The sequence below is a fragment of the Bos indicus genome, chromosome 17 (assembly GCF_029378745.1).
Source record: "Bos indicus isolate NIAB-ARS_2022 breed Sahiwal x Tharparkar chromosome 17, NIAB-ARS_B.indTharparkar_mat_pri_1.0, whole genome shotgun sequence".
Lineage (NCBI taxonomy): Eukaryota > Metazoa > Chordata > Mammalia > Artiodactyla > Bovidae > Bos > Bos indicus.
This window is the reverse complement of record NC_091776.1, coordinates 10165574-10181373: the sequence shown is the minus strand read 5'-3', so window position 1 is coordinate 10181373 and position 15800 is coordinate 10165574. Positions and strand designations below refer to the sequence as shown.

Sequence of the window (15800 nt, the reverse complement as noted above, 5' to 3'; positions counted from 1 at the left end):
AATATTTGGTTGATAAGGAAATAAAAGTGTTAGTTGCTCAGTCATGTCTGACTCTTTGCAACCCTATGGGCTGTAGCGTGCCGTGCCCCCCTGACCCCCCAGACTCTGATATCCTATTTTTGTGTGTCATTTTTGATAATTTGTTCTTCAAGGAATTTGTTAATTTCCTCTAAGCTGTTGACTTTATTGGCATCGCCTTCTTCATAATATCCACTATTTTCAAAGAGGATCTATAATGATACCTCTTTTTTAATGCTTGGTACTGAAGACTTATTTTTTTCTCAATAAGTCTTGCCTAGAACTTTATTAATTTGTTACTTTTTTCAGGTGACCCATATTGTCAATATGTCATTGGTTTTTGCTTCTATTTTTATTTCCTTTGGATTTTCTTTTTCTTTTAAACGTTTAAGATGGAAGCATGACTTTACTGTTTTATTTTGAATACAGACATTTAAATCTAAATTTCCTTCTAAAACTACTTTAGCTTGCATCGCATGAACTTCAGTGTATAATGTTTTCATTGTAATCCAGTTCCAAAGAATTCAGATTTTTTGTGATTAGAATATAGGCATTGAGTTTTAACTCAGATGTTATTTAGAATGATGTTTTAGAAATTCCCAATGGATGGAGAATTTCTGTGTACATGCTATTTTTTTTTCCTACTTCTCTTTTGGTCTGATAACATAGTCTGTATTTTATTAATGAGTTGAAGTTTACTAGACTTGTTTCATTGTCTTAAGTGTGACCTATTAGTAAATGATTCATGTGTATGTGAGAACAATGATTTTTCTGCTGTTGCTGGGTGTAATGTCCTGTAAATGTCAATTAGATCAAGTTGGTTGTTACTGTTTCTCAAATCTTTGGTACTGTCTTGATTTTTGATAATGTTCTGTCAGTGACTAAACTAGCGATGTTGAAATTTCTCTTATGAGGACTTGCTTGTTTTCCTTTGATTTTGTAATTTTTGTTTCCTATACTGAATATTCGTGATCTTTTTCTTTGTGTATGCACATTTATGATTGTCTTCTTCAAGTGACCGTTTTATCATTATGAAATGTCTGTTCTGGGATAATCTTTATTGTGGAATCTACCTTGTTTGATGTTAATTATAGCTGCACTAACTTTCCTAGTGTTACTTGGCGTATTTTTTTCCTCCTTTTTCTTTTATCCATTTGTGTCTTTATGCTTAATTTTTTTTGTAAGCAACATATAATTGAGTCCTGCCCTTTAAAAAGTCCAGTGTGTTAGCCTTTGCTTTTTAACCAGGGTTTTAGCTAATGTGTATATAATAGTATAGTTTTGGATATGCATAGGTTTAAGCCCACCATCTTGGTTTTGTTTTCTATTTGTCCTTTTTGCTCTTTGTTTTTCTGTTCCTCCTCTGCTGCCTTCTTTTGTGGAACTGAGTCATTTTTAGTATTCCATTTTATCTCCTCTGTTATATGATTTTTAGTTATAGCTCTTTGTACCTTTATTTGAATATGAAGTGCATTTTATAGTTAACCTATTTTTTACCTTTTCATACGCAGTATAGGAACCTTGCAACAGTAGACTTCTAATGACCACACTTTTGCCCTCTGTACCCTTGTTTTATGTATTTTAATTTTACATACACTTGGAGCCTAGTTGTATGTTACTGCTTTAACTTTATGAGATCAATGATCAGTAATCTTTTGAAAAAAATTCAATGTTTCATTTACATATATAAGGGGGTATGTGTGTGTGTGTTTTCTTGTCTTTTAGTGTCAGTGTATTTATCCATTCTGATTTTCTTCATTCTTTTCTGCAGAACTAAGTTTCTATCTTGTGCTATTTCCTTCAAGTCCCTTAGGGTGATTTAATTTGAACATTACTTATAATGCAGATGCGCTGGAGACTTCTTTCACGTTTTGTTTATCTGAAACTGTCTTTATTTTGCCTTCACTTTTGATGAATGTAGAATTCTGGAGTCATCATGTTTTACCCCCAGCACTTCTAAGAAGTCATTTTATTTTCTTTAGCTTCCATTTTTTTTTCCCTCATGGCAAGTCATCTTTCTTACTGTTCTCTTGTATGTTGTCTTTTTCTCTTGCTGCTTTCAAGATTTTCTTTTTATGACGTGCCTAGATGTGTTTTTCTTTGTTTTATCCTGCTTGGTGTTCTTTGAAGTTATTGGATATGGGAGTTGATAATTATTCTCAGTTTTACAAAATCTTACTCATTAGCTCCTCAAAGACTTCTTCTGCCCCTCTTTCTCCTCCTTCACTCTCTGGGATTCTGATCGCATTATGTTAGACCATTTGGGACTGATTTTAATTGTACCTGCGGGATTTTAATTTACAAAGGTGGCTGAGGGCTGACATGGAGAGGCTAATGCCACTGAAGAGAATTTTATCCCTACAGTTTCCAAGGGCAGAGAGCAAACACACTGTGTCGGGGCACGTGGGGAAACGCCAGGGTTTGGTCAGGAGTCTGGAGGAGCAAGGGAAAAATCCTAGACCCTCTTTACTGGGGTTTCCAAGGGAAGGGCAAGGCAGAAAAAAGGGAAAAGCATAGGATTGGCTGCTTTGAGTGATGTTGGTGGGCTCTAGGCTGTAGGGGTGATTTTCAGTTGTCTGGCCTGGGGGTGACTTAGGGCAAGAGAAATTCTGGCTGGGCGTGTGAGAATTAGGGATATAGACTTGAACTTGTTGCTTTGCCTTTGGAAGTGAACTCTTCACTACTGTGTGGTTTTATTTTATGTTTCTTGCATATCCACTTGTTTCTTTTTAATAGTTTATATCCCTAGATAGCATATTCAAAAGCAGAGACATTACTTTGCCAACAAAGGTTCATCTAGTCAAGGCTATGGTTTTTCCTGTGGTCATGTATGGATGTGAGAGTTGGACTGTGAAGAAGGCTGAGCGCTGAAGAATTGATGCTTTTGAACTGTGGTGTTGGAGAAGACTCTGGAGAGTCCCTTGGACTGCAAGGAGATCCAACCAGTCCATTCTGAAGGAGATCAGCCCTGGGATTTCTTAGGAAGGATTGATGCTAAAGCTGAAACTCCAGTACTTTGGCCATGTCATGTGAAGAGTTGACTCATTGGAAAAGACGCTGATGCTGGGAGGGATTGGGGGCAGGAGGAGAAGGGGACGACAGAGGATGAGATGGCTGGATGGCATCACTGACTCGATGGACGTGAGTCTGAGTGAACTCTGGGAGTTGGTGATGGACAGGGAGGCCTGGCATGCTGTGATTCATGGGGTCGCAAAGAGTCAGACCTGACTGAGCGACTGATCTGATCTGATCCCTTTGGTAAAATTCCTATCAATTTATGCATGTTGGCCAGCTTTTTAAAAAAAATTCATGTATTTATTTGTTTAGCTTCATTGCGGCATCAAGGTCTTTAGTTGAGACATGTGGGATCTTATGTTCCCTGACCAGGGATTGAACTTGGGTCCCCTGCATTGGGAATGCAGAGTCTTGGCCACTGAACTGCCAGGGAAGTCCTTTGGCCACCTTTGACACTGGATACTTGAACATATTCAGATTGGTTTTTAGGTTTCAGTTTGACAGTCTCCCCTAGCCCCCACCGCCTGAATACCTGGGCTATTTCTGGGTCTCTTTCTTCATGATTTTGAGTTACTTTTCTTTGCTTCTTTGTATGCCTTGTAATTTTTTGATGGAATACCAGAGATTGTGTGTCAGAGAGCAGTAGAGACTAAAGGAAGTACTATCCATACCTGGTGAAAGGCACACCCATTTTTCCATCAAGCTACAAGTGTGTAGGACTGTCAGGATGGTTGGCAGTTGAGCTGAGATTGGGCATGGTTGTTGTTAGTCACAGGCTTCCCGCGATTTGAGGATGCTGTCAGAAGCCTGTGCGGAAGCTTGCCCGCCCTGTCCCTTATTCTTATGGCACATACCTCTTTTACCTCTGCCCTCCAGCTGCCCCTGAGCATCTGGGGACACCCTGTGGGAAGGAGGGAGAAGGTGGACCCACATTCTTCCCTTGTCCATGTCTTTCAGAGACAGGGTCTTTAACCTCTGGGTTCTAATGCCTAATGATCTGAGGTGGAACTGATGTAATAATAATAGAAATAAAGTGCACAATAAATGTCAATAAACGGAGTGCACTTGAATCATCCTGAAGCCCTTGTCTGCCCCCATCCATGGAAAAATTGTCTTCCATGAAGCCGGTCCCTGGTGCCAAAAGAGTCGGGGGCCACTGTTGTAGAGGTTTAAGCCATCACACCAGCTCCTGCGCTCAGTCGCTTCAGTTGTGTCTGACTCTTTGCCACCCATAAACGGTAGCCCGGCAGGCTCCTCTGTCCATCGGGTTCTCTAGGCAAGAACACTGAAGGGGTTGCCGTGCCCTCCTCCAGGGGATCTTCCCGACCTAGGAGTTGAACCTGTGTCTCCTGTGTCTCCTGCATTGCAGGCAGGTTCTTACCCACTGAGCCATCTGGGAAGCCCCCCACCAGCTCATACTCTACCTTTAAAACTTTGTTGAAATCCAGTTTTCCTCCGCTCTTATAGCTTCCTCTTCGTCCTGCTCTTCCCGAAGGATGAAAACAGCTGTATATGTGTGTGTGTGCATCCTCTCTAGGAAAGGACTCTTTACTTCCTGTGTTTTAGCGTGGTTTTTTTTTTTTTTGGCATCTTCAGTTCTCAGATGTTTATTAAAAAAAAACCAAACTACTGTGATTTTGTAGGGATTTTATAGGTTCTCCATCTTGTTTAAGTCGTTAATGTAAAAATGATGTTTCCTATAACTCCTGCAGGCGGAGCAGAAGCAGCCGTTCTCTAATGAGAATGGGTTGAATTCACTTTTACTGGAGAAAATAATCCTACTTGTGACTATATCACTGCTTATTTGCTCTGTTTGAAACATCTTTTTGGTGGACCGAAGAAAGTTGTCATTAAGTCCTCCCCCTTAGTAAACTCAGGTTACATGCTTTAACCGTCTCTGGAAAAATTCATAGATTTATATTTAAATTTTTCCCCCCAGCATCTCTTGTGAGAAGCCGATTATGACTGCTACATTTCTAAAACTTTTAAAAGTGTTTTACTTGGCTTTGGCACTTTCCTCTTAGAGTAAAATTTAGTGTAGGACTTGTAATACGCTGGGTTTTTTTTTCCCCCTCTTCCCTTTCAACATTCCTCTTACAAAAGCATTAGAATATTCCTGATTTATTTCCATCATAAGTTTTGGTAGCTGCTGCTTAGGTTTTTTCCCTCTTAACATCTCCGTTTACAATAATATCTCATTAATTGACATCTTATAAATGTGAATGTTTCTCTCTGCGCTTATGTTGTTTTATATTTTCTTAATTTACAGGCTCATTGATCTGTCTTGTAGAATCTAAGAAAAACCCGTGTCTTCCACATGCTTTGACAGAACAATAAAAAATGCAGTTGAAAGAGGATGAATAAAGAGAAGGTCAAATGGAGAATATAGATACTAGCTTTGTAAGGCCGTTTCTCATGCATCAATCTTGGGTTGTGTCTGATACCTGATAGTCCATATTTTTTTTGAATGAATGAATGAAAAGAGATTGAGATGGTGATTTAAGAATAAGAACCTGTTTAACCTGAGTGTTTCTTTCTTCAAGTTTCAGTTCTCAACCTTCGCTGTATAACAATATTGGTTTTAAGTAGACAGACTATCCCAGCCAAGGGCTCTCTTTGGTCTGGTTCAGTTTTCCTTCATGAAGTTTATCCTGTTGCCTTTGTGTTCACCTGGAATCCGCTTTGCCTTGCTGGGCATGGAATAATCTGCAGAGCTTAGGATACTGTCTGGCACATAGTACATACCAAATGTTAATTTGGTTGAATTGATTATTTGATGAAGGAAGAAGAGGAGGCTGTGTCCTCCCCGGGAAACATAACAGCAACATCTGTTCTAGAAAACCAAGTTAGAACATTCTCAATCCTGGTTTCTGGCTCCAGGGAAGTCACTAACGTTCTTCCCTTAGCTTGTCCATGAAATGAAGAGATAATTGCTATTTCTGTCTTTACGTGGGCTTTCCTGGTGGCTCAGATGATATAGAAGCTGCCTGCAATGCAAGAGACCTGGGTTCAATCCCTGGGTCGGGAAGATCCCCTGGAGATGGGAATGGCTACTCACTCTGGTATTCTTGCCTGCAGAATTCATTGTTTCTCTCTTTATGTAAATGTGAACAATCCAGCATTTTGTTGTAAAATTTTCTGTTCTTCACTAGCCTTATGGTCACCAAGTTGTTCTATGTGCCCACTAAATTTTATTAGAAAAGCATGTTTTATCAATAAAAGATGTCTTTCTTTTGAAAACTGGAGAATTTTTATATTTTGTTTCAATGATGAGATCCTGTTAATACTGTAATTTAAAATGTGTCCTTGAGTCTCAGTTTTGCTTAATGATTTCATAGCAATGGATTATTACAAATAAAAGGAAGAAACTTGAGAAATTTTAAATGGTTGAAATGTATTTTAGTGCCTGACGTTTTATTTGGAGGTAGGAGCTGTAGTGGATGGCTTTGGGCTGCTTGTGTGGTAGGATGGGGCTGCTTTCTATAAATCTGGTGACTGTTCCCTGTAAGAAGCATGTGACGAGTGTGAAGTGTTCTGGGGAATCACTGCAGTGTGATGGATTGATTCTCTGAAGTGGAGTTGTTGTGAGTTACTGTGTTATTATTTGTCAAAATGGAAACAAAAATAGAATTCTGTCCTTGTAGGTAATAGATCTCTACTTAATCTCTCATCTTTCAGCAGGTAGGTTGGTTCGTTCTCCGCTGTATTCTTCAGCGAGCCAGGGGGCTCAAGTCTGGATCATTATGCCTTGGAGACAAGGAGTACAATAGTATTTTCATTTTTATGCTACATTGGATTTTATCCAGACATAATGCGGCTGTTTGATCTGAAGCCTGACAATTACTTTTTTATTTACTTTAGTATCTGTAATTCTAGTTTCATAACTCTTCATCATTCAACACTTTTGTCTTCAAGTTATCAGAACCAGTCATTGTCTCTCTTATTTGTTGCTCTTGTACAGTTTGGTTAAGAATATTCAACTGTCTACTGGTGATAAATGTTATTTTCCCTCATGTCTGAATGGAGAACCTTAGGGGAGAGCAAAAAGAAACTAGCAAGTACAGGAAATTTCATCACGATTCAGGGCTGATTTTGAGTATTTGAAGTATGAGTGCATGCTATGCATGCATGCTTGGTCTCTCAGTCATGTCCGACTCTCTGGGACCCTGTGGATGTTGGCCCTCCAGACTCCTATGTCCATGGAGTTTTCCAGGCAGAAATACCGGAGTGGGTTGCCATTTCCTCCTCCAGGAGATCTTCCTGACCCAGAGATTGAACCCATGTCTCCCACATCTCTTGCATTGGCAGGCGGGTTCTTTATCATTGCGCCACTTAGAAAGACCATTCTAAGTATTGGTTCAGGTCAGTCGTGTTTGACTCTTCCCTGTCTATCATCAGCTCCTGCAGCTTGCTCAAACTCATGTCCATTGAGTCAGTGATGCTATCCAACCATCTCATTTTCTGTCATCCTCTTCTCCTCCTGCCTCCAGTCTTTCCCAGCATCAGGGTCTTGTCAAATGAGTCAGTTCTTCGCATTAGATGGCCAGAGTATTGGAGTTTCAGCTTTATCATCAGTCCTTCCAATGAATATTCAGGACTGGTTTCCTTTAGGATGGACTGGTTGGATCTCCTTGCAGTCCAAGGGACTCTCAAGAGTCTTCTCCAACACCACAGATCAAAAACATCCATTCTTTGACACTCAGCTTTCTTTATAGTCCAACTCTCACATCCATACATGACTACTGGAAAAACCATAGCTTTGACTAGACGGACCTTTGTTGGCAAAGTAATGTCTCTGCTTTTTAATATGCTGTCTAGGTTGGTCATAACTTTTCTTCCAAGGAGCAAACATGTTTTAATTTCACAGCTGCAGTCACCATCTGCAATGATTTTTTTAAAATTTTATTTAATTTTTAAAATTTACATAATTGTATTAGTTTTGCCAAATATCAAAATGAATCCACCACAGGTATACATGTGTTCCCTATCCTGAACCCTCCTCCCTCCTCCCTCCCCATACCCTCCCTCTGGGTCGTCCCAGTGCTCTAGCCCCAAGCATCCAGTATCGTGCATCGAACCTGGACTGGCATCTCGTTTCATACATGATATTTTACATGTTTCAATGCCATTCTCTCAAATCTTCCCACCCTCTCCCTCTCCCACAGAGTCCATAAGACTGTTCTATACAACACTGTCTCTCTTGCTGTCTCATACACAGGGTTATTGTTACCATCTTTCTAAATTCCATATATATGCGTTAGTATACTGTATTGGTGTTTTTCCTTCTGGCTTACTTCACTCTGTATAATAGGCTCCAGTTTCATCCACCTCATTAGAACTGATTCAAATGTATTCTTTTTAATGGCTGAGTAATACTCCTTGAGCCCCCCAAAATAAACTCAGCCACTGTTTCCACTGTTTCTCCCTTTATTTGCCATGAAGTGATGGGACCAGATGCCATGATCTTCGTTTTCTGAATGTTGAGCTTTAAGCCAACTTTTTCACTCTCTTCTTTCACTTTCATCAAGAGGCTCTTTAGTTCTTCTTCACTTTCTGCCATAGGGGTGGTGTCATCTGCATGTCTGAGGTTATTGATATTTCTCCTGGCAATCTTGATTCCAGCTTGTGCTTCAAGTATTCTAAGTATCAGTTCAGTTCAGTCTCTCAGTCGTGTCCAACTCTTTGCTAAATATAGAATGTCTTTATTTGCTATGACTGTTTTGGCTTTCACTGAATCGCTTAACTAGTTATTAATGGTATATTGTGAATGATCTGTCTTTCATTGTTTATTCTTGGAGTGATAGCTTTCTTACTCATTATTTTGTTGCCCATAGCATATGGAAGTGCCTCTTGAGTATTTTCTCAGATCCATTCATTTATTTCTCTTTATTTTGGTCATTCTGTCTTATCCTCCTAATTGTCTAACACATTTCTTTTAACCACCCCTGCTCAGCTTCAGTCCATTTGTTACTGAGTAGCCATTGTTCACATACACATTTTTTTTTTTTTACTTTACCGTAAGTTTTTAAATTGGAGTATAGTTGCTTTACAGTGTTGTTACTTTTTGCTTTAGAGCAAAGTGAATCAGCCACAGGTATACATATATCCTCTTTTCCTTGAATTCCCTTCTCATTTACATCACCACAGAGCCCTGAGTAGAGTTCCTTATCCTATACAAAAGGTTCTCATTAGTTATCTATTTTATACATAGTAATGTGTATATGGGGTTTCCCTGATGGCTCAGATGATAAAGTGTGTATATACCAATCCCAATCTCCCATACGTTTGTTCTCTACATCTGTGCCTCTGTTTGTGCTTTGCAAATAAATAAGTTCATATGTACCATTTTTCTAGATTCTACATGTATGTGTTCATATATAATATTTGCTTTTCTCTTTCTGACTTACTTCACTCTGTATGTCAGTCTGTAGGACGTGGAAGCAGCCTAGTTGTCCATCAACAGAAGAATGGATAAAAGAAGATGTGGTACATATATACAGTGGAATATTACTCAGCCATGAGAGGGAACGGAATTGTGCCATTTACAGAGACATGTACATGTTTAATCTGATCATGTTGACCCCCTACTAAAAACCTTCAGTGACATGGAGGATTTGTTTATGTTGTTAAGTCACTTTTAGTTGTGTCCAGCTCTATGGACCGCAGCACGCCAGGCCGCCTCGTCCCTCACTGTCTCCCGGAGTTTGCCCAAATTCATGTTCATTGAATCGCTGATGCTATCCAACCATCTTATCCTCTGCTGCCCTCTTCTTCTTTTGCTTTCAGTCTTTCTTAGCATCAGAATCTTTTTCCAATGAATCAGCTCTTCATACCACGTGGCCAAAGTATTGGAGCTTCAGCATCAGTCCTTCCAATGAATATTCAGGATTGATTTCCTTTAGGATTGACTGGTTTGATCTCCTTGCAGTCCAAGGGACTCTCAAGAGTCTTCTATAGCACCACAGTTCGAAAGCATCAGTTCTTCGGTGCTCAGCCTTCTTTATGGTCTGACTCTCACATCCATCCATGACTACTGGAAAGACCATAGCTTTCACTATATGGATCTTTGTCAGCAGAGTGATGTCTTTGCATTTTAGTACTCTCATCTAGGTTTGTCACAGCTTTCCTTCCAAGGCACAAGCGTCTTCTAATTTCATGGCTACAGTCACCATCTGCAGTGATTTTTGGATACGTAAACCCTCAGCATGACCAAGGAGGCCCTGCGTGGTGGGACCCCGTCTTCCCATGGAGTTGCTCTGCAGCTGGTTTGTGGGACCCATGATGAGACTGCTCCCAACTTCTCCAGAGGGTGCTCTGTCCTTGCTGTGTGCCTTCTCAGCCTAGGGAATGCCATGACCCTCTTGCTTCTATTCGTACATAGCTCATTTATCCTTAAAGTTTCAGATTAAATGTCCCTTCCCCAGGAAAGCCTAACCTCCAGGGTTAGAACAGGCTTTCCTTTCTTATGGGGCTTCCCTGGTGGCTCAGATGGTAAAGAATTTGCCTGAAATGCAGGACACCTGGATTCGATCCCTGGGTCAGGAAGATCTCCTGGAGAAGGAAACGCCAACCCACTCCCAGTATTCTTGCCTGAGAAGAGAATCCCAATGGACAGAGGAGCCTGGTGGACTGGAGTCCATGGGGTTACAAGAGTTGGACACAACTGAGCAACTAACACTTTCACTTTCTTCACTTCCTTTCTTACTCCCAGATCACCTTACAAATCCTAAAGTTGCCCAAAGAGATTGGCAGGTTCACCGACAAGTCTCCTAGACCACAATGATTTAGCATAGTTGAAATTGAAAGGTTTTCTATTTGGGCACATATCTCCTGATGTCCTCCTTCCTCTTTTCCTTCTAGGGAGCTGGCTTTGCTCATTTATACTCACCTGACTCCCTTGCAACAGTCTTTGTGTGTGCTGAGTCGCTTCAGTTGTGTCTGACTCTTTGCAACCCTGTGGACTGTAGCCCACCAGGCTCCTTTGTGCATGGTATTCTCCAGGCAAGAATTCTGGAGTGGGTTGCTGTGCCCTCCTCCGTGGGATCTCTCTGACCCAGGGATGGAGCCCTTATCTCTTACATCTCTAGCACTGGCAGACAGGTTCCTTACCACTAGTGCCCCCTGGGAAGCCCAGCATTCTGTGTACTTGTAGTTAATTGATTATTTATGATTTGTTTATCTTCTGCTTTCTCTGCTAGACAGTATGCTCAGCCCAGTACCTAGCACACCGTAAGATATTTAATAATTCCTGACCTCCTGGGACAAGACAAAGCAGAATAGCTCATCATCCGGTGATTGCTGAAAGGACTAAGTGGTTGTAAACTCTGTCTTTGTATCCCATGTCAGACTTTGCTGTTTTTGGCCTGGAGTCCCGTTTTCTCTGCTGGTTTTGTCATTCCTGGATTAGAAAATCTGTTAGCTTTCTACTATGCATTCGCTGTAGCCCCTCCCTGTCCATTTTATATTTATTTCTTTTGGTTATGTATTAAGTGTTTGAATCCATGTACTTTTGGGAGAGGTCTTTAGATATTTTTTCTGCTTTGCAAGAATGGAGCATTCATGTAGACCTGAGACCCCCCCCGTGTGTAAATATTGTTTTATCACTTAACCGATGTAAAGAAAAACACGCCTGCCATCTGAAGTTTTCCCTCACAATTTTAATTAACTCCCCTGAGCCCAGTGTGGGTTACTAAGAATAAGGGCCAGAATCCCCACATCCCAGTCAAGGCACTTCTTAAAACAGCCTGGTTTTCTGGGCATCTTGCCTCGATTCTTGCTGCAGAAGGATGCTGTGCATAGCAGAGCGAGAGGAGGTGGGATCTTGGTTGTGAGCTCCGTAGTGCCAGGGTGATGGCAACCCTGGGCCATTGCTGAAATGTTCAGGGTAGACCAGTCAAGAGTCATGTTGCTGTTCAGGAGTGCACTTAGGGGTTGAGAATTGATTTTTAATTTTTAGGGTTTTTTTTTTTTGACGTGGACCATTTTTAAAGTCCTTTATATTTGTTGTGTGTGTGTGTGTGTGTGTGTACTTGGGGGGCCGTGTAGCATCTGGGATCTTAGTTTCCCGACCAGAGATTGAACCCCCACCTCTTGTATTGGAAGGTGAAGTCTTGACCTCTGGACCACTAGACACATCCACAAGTTATTTTTTTCCACAAAACTCATAGCCTGGAGAAAGTGGTTGAAGAGGCGGACCCACGAATTGTAGAGACTTGGTAGTGAAGTTGAAGCAGATAACTGCTCAGGCTTTGTAGCCATCATGTGGGGAGAAAGCCTAACACCTGTGGGTGTGAGTTTTGGGAACACAGTGTATTTGCCTTGAGTATGGTGCTTTTGGAGTATTGCATGCTTTAAGTACTTTATAAAAACTGTAGTGGTTCTTGAGTTACATTTGATTCTTGCCACTTGCTTTACTTGTAAAACATTATCCAACTCTTGAAAATGAGGTGAAATACTGTTCCAGGAGTGATAACTTTAAAAAATATTGTATATTCAGTATTAAATGGGAATGGATATTTACTTTCCATTTCAACCATCTATTTTCATTTCCAGTTGTCTGTGGTTTGGAGTATTCTACCTTTTCATCCCTTTCCCAAAAGTTTATTTTTAATACTTTTTGTCAAACATACAAAAGTTGTTTCATTGGAGAAACCACCAAAGTTTAAGAGAAATTATTAATAGCTTTTCTACCTAGCACTCCTTCCCAGCATGAAGAGTTTTCAGGCAGATTGTCTAAATATCCAAAGAAACTGAACTAAGAAAGATCAGCCTTTGGCTCTGAGGACCAACCCAAGGCTCTGAGAAAACACGGAGGAAACCCCCCAAACGGTTGACAGTGCTGGGATGGGATGAAAAATGACTTTCTGGTTTCATTCTGCCCACGTCTGGGTAACAGTGAACTTGTGCCAAGTCGCTTCAGTCGTGTCCGACTCTTTGTGACCCCATGGGCTGTAGCCCACCAGGCTTTTCTGTCGGTGGGATTTCCCAGGCAAGAATACTGGAGTCGGTTGCCATTTCTTCCTCCAAGGGGTCTGCCCCACCCAGGAGCTGGACCTACATATGTCTCCCGCATTGGCAGACAGGGCCACTAGAGCCACCGGGGAAGCCAACCAACATGTGTGTCTTTATAAATAAAAATGCAATCCTCACTACCATCCCACATCCACTGGATGGCGACTTTCAAAGAGAAGGAGAGAGGAAGAAAATTAAGTGTTGGTGAAGATATGGAGAAATTGGAACCCTGTGCAGTGTTAGTAGGAATGCACAATATTAAAAAGAATAAAAATAAAATTACCATTTAACCCCCTGCCTTGTGAGACAAAAAGGTTTCTCCCTAATTACAGAACACACCTGTACTCCAAATGTGTGAGTGTCTCTAAGCAATTCTCTAATTCTCCGTGGAGAGCAAGTGTGCTAAGATTAAACTCAGCTTTGGCACTAGGTGGAGTTCAGGAAGACCCCGCAGATCAAGGCCTCAAGGCTGGCCCCTACCACTGTCCTTGAGTTTGATAATTTGTTAGAATGGCTCACAGAACTCAGGAAAATAGTTTACTGACTGTTGTTGATTTATCTGTGTGTGTGTGCTGAGTCATGTCTGTCTGTCTGTGACCCCGCAGACTGTCGCCCGCCAGGCTCCTCTGTCCGTGGGATTTCCCAGGCGAGAATACTGGAGTGGATTACTATTTCTTCCTCCAGGGGAATCTTCCCAGTTTACAGTAAAGGATATTTTAATGAGAACAGATGAAAAAACCCATGAAGAGATAATAAAGGGCAAAGTATGGAGGAAGGGACTTGGAGCTTCCGTTTCTGCTGTTGGGGTACTTTCCCTTCAGATTTCCATGGGCTCATCACCCTGCCAACTTTCTTGAACCCTAGGGATTTTTATGCGGGCTTCATTATGCAGGAATGATTGATTAAATCATTGGCTGTTGGTGTTGGAAGTCAACCTCCAGTCCCTCCCCACTCCTGGGAGGTGTATGGATGAGATGGAGCTGAAAATTCTAATCCTCTAATCACATGGTTGGTTCCCCAGGCAACCAGCCCACATCCTGAGGCTTTCCAGGAGCCTCAGCTCATTAGTATACAAAATGACACATCATTTTAAAGATTCCAAGTTTGTCCTTCCTGCCTACCCCCTTTCTCTATTCCTCCCTTCCTTCTGCACCACGCGTCATGCGGGATCTTAGTTCCCCAACCTGGGATCGAACCAGTGCCCCTGGCTTCAGACCTTCAGGGTAGTCCCTCTAAGGGTTTTTGGAGCTGTGTGCTGGGAGATGGGGTCAGAAATTAAACACATTTATTATATCACATCCTACAACTCCACTTCTGAGTATGTACCCAAAAGAATTGAAGGCAGGATCTAGTAGCAGCATTGTTTACAGTAACCAGGTGGAAACAAACCATGCATTCACTGATGGGTGCATGGATAGAAAAATGTGGTATATTCATACAGTGGAGTGCTATTCAGCCTTAAAAGGGGAGGACATTCTGACACATGCTACAGCATGGATGAAAATGGTGGATACTTTACCAAGTGAGATAAGCAAGTCACAAAAAGACAAATACTGTATGAGTCTGCTTGTTAAGAGTCTCCTAGAGTAATCAAGTTCCTTGAGACAACAGGTAGAAGGGTGGTTGTCAGGAGCTGGGACGGAGGGAGGGGAGTGGGGACTTGTTGTTTAATGGGTACAGAATTTTAGTTTTACAAGATGAAGAGTTCTGGAGTCTGGACTCAATACTGCTGAACCGTGTCGTTAAAAATGGGTGTAGATGTAAATTTTATGTTCTGTGTATTTTATCTCAATTGAAAATTCAAAAGAAACAATGACCACAATGAAACATTAGGAAGTGGAAAAGGAGGTTTGTTTTTTTTTTAGCAGTCAAGGAATAACCTGATCTGTTTCTGGTGTCTTGCAGGCCTGGTATTTCCTTGACCATGCAGGCGTTTTCGGAAGAAGAGAGGAAGCAGTGGTTGGAAGTTCTGGGTGGAAAAGAAGCTGTAAGATATAACCAGTGGTTGAGTTTTATTTCAAATCCTTTAGAGTTGACTTCTGTTCATTTTCATGTTATTTGTGCTTTATAGTATATGAAAAAAAGTTCCCTGCTGAAGCTGGTGTCTGAATTCCTCTTGGAAGCGTTTGGTAGTCTAGAAATTTGGTTTGAGATAGCAGTGGCACCCTTGAGACTGGCATATCGTTATTTTTTATTTTTCTTGACTTTGTCGCTCAGGTTCGCTTTGCTTGAGGAAGTCATCTAAATTCTCAATTTCTTCTTCCCTACCTGCGAAAGTACTTTGGGTGATGAACACAATAAATGCTTGCAGTTCATTTTGATCTCAGTGGAGATGGAACGATAAATATGAGGCTGTGCAGGCAATATTACAAGTGACTGCTGTACTTATTTGCTTGATTTAACAATTTCTGGTTTAGCCCAATGAGCCACAGTGTGCAGTGTTAGGTAGCCTGAGTGAATGGGCCTCTGTGTTCAGATTGGTTTGAGGAATAAATTAAAGGCAGTGATAGCAATCCAGAGGCATGGGACTTCAGTCCGTTTGCCACTTTATTCAAGCACTGCCTTCCTCTCAGAGGACTGGTGGCGTCTGGGAGTTGAGAACTGGGCAGGTCATATATTGAATGGGGGACTTAACAAGGATAATTATAGAAAACACCATAGTACTGGTTTAAATCAACTCTACTTAAAGTATTATGACTCATAACCAGCTGCCAGTGCAGGTACCAGGTGGGCTTATCTGGCAAGCATTTGGCGTT

The 15800-nt window shown here is 41.2% G+C and overlaps 1 protein-coding gene across 9 annotated transcripts in view; it reads left to right on the top strand.

Moving 5' to 3' along the window:
- The window catches only part of ARHGAP10 (Rho GTPase activating protein 10), a 375184-nt gene that overhangs the window by 190480 nt on the left and 168904 nt on the right, over nucleotides 1–15800 (top strand). For all 9 annotated transcript variants that reach the window (XR_011561289.1, XM_070770139.1, XM_070770135.1 and 6 more), the window contains one exon: nucleotides 14950–15031. Coding sequence is in view for 8 of the 9 variants with exons in the window: in XM_070770139.1 (XP_070626240.1) it covers nucleotides 14950–15031 (82 nt within the window). In the remaining variant the exon portion in view is untranslated. The remainder of the gene's footprint in view (nucleotides 1–14949; nucleotides 15032–15800) is intronic.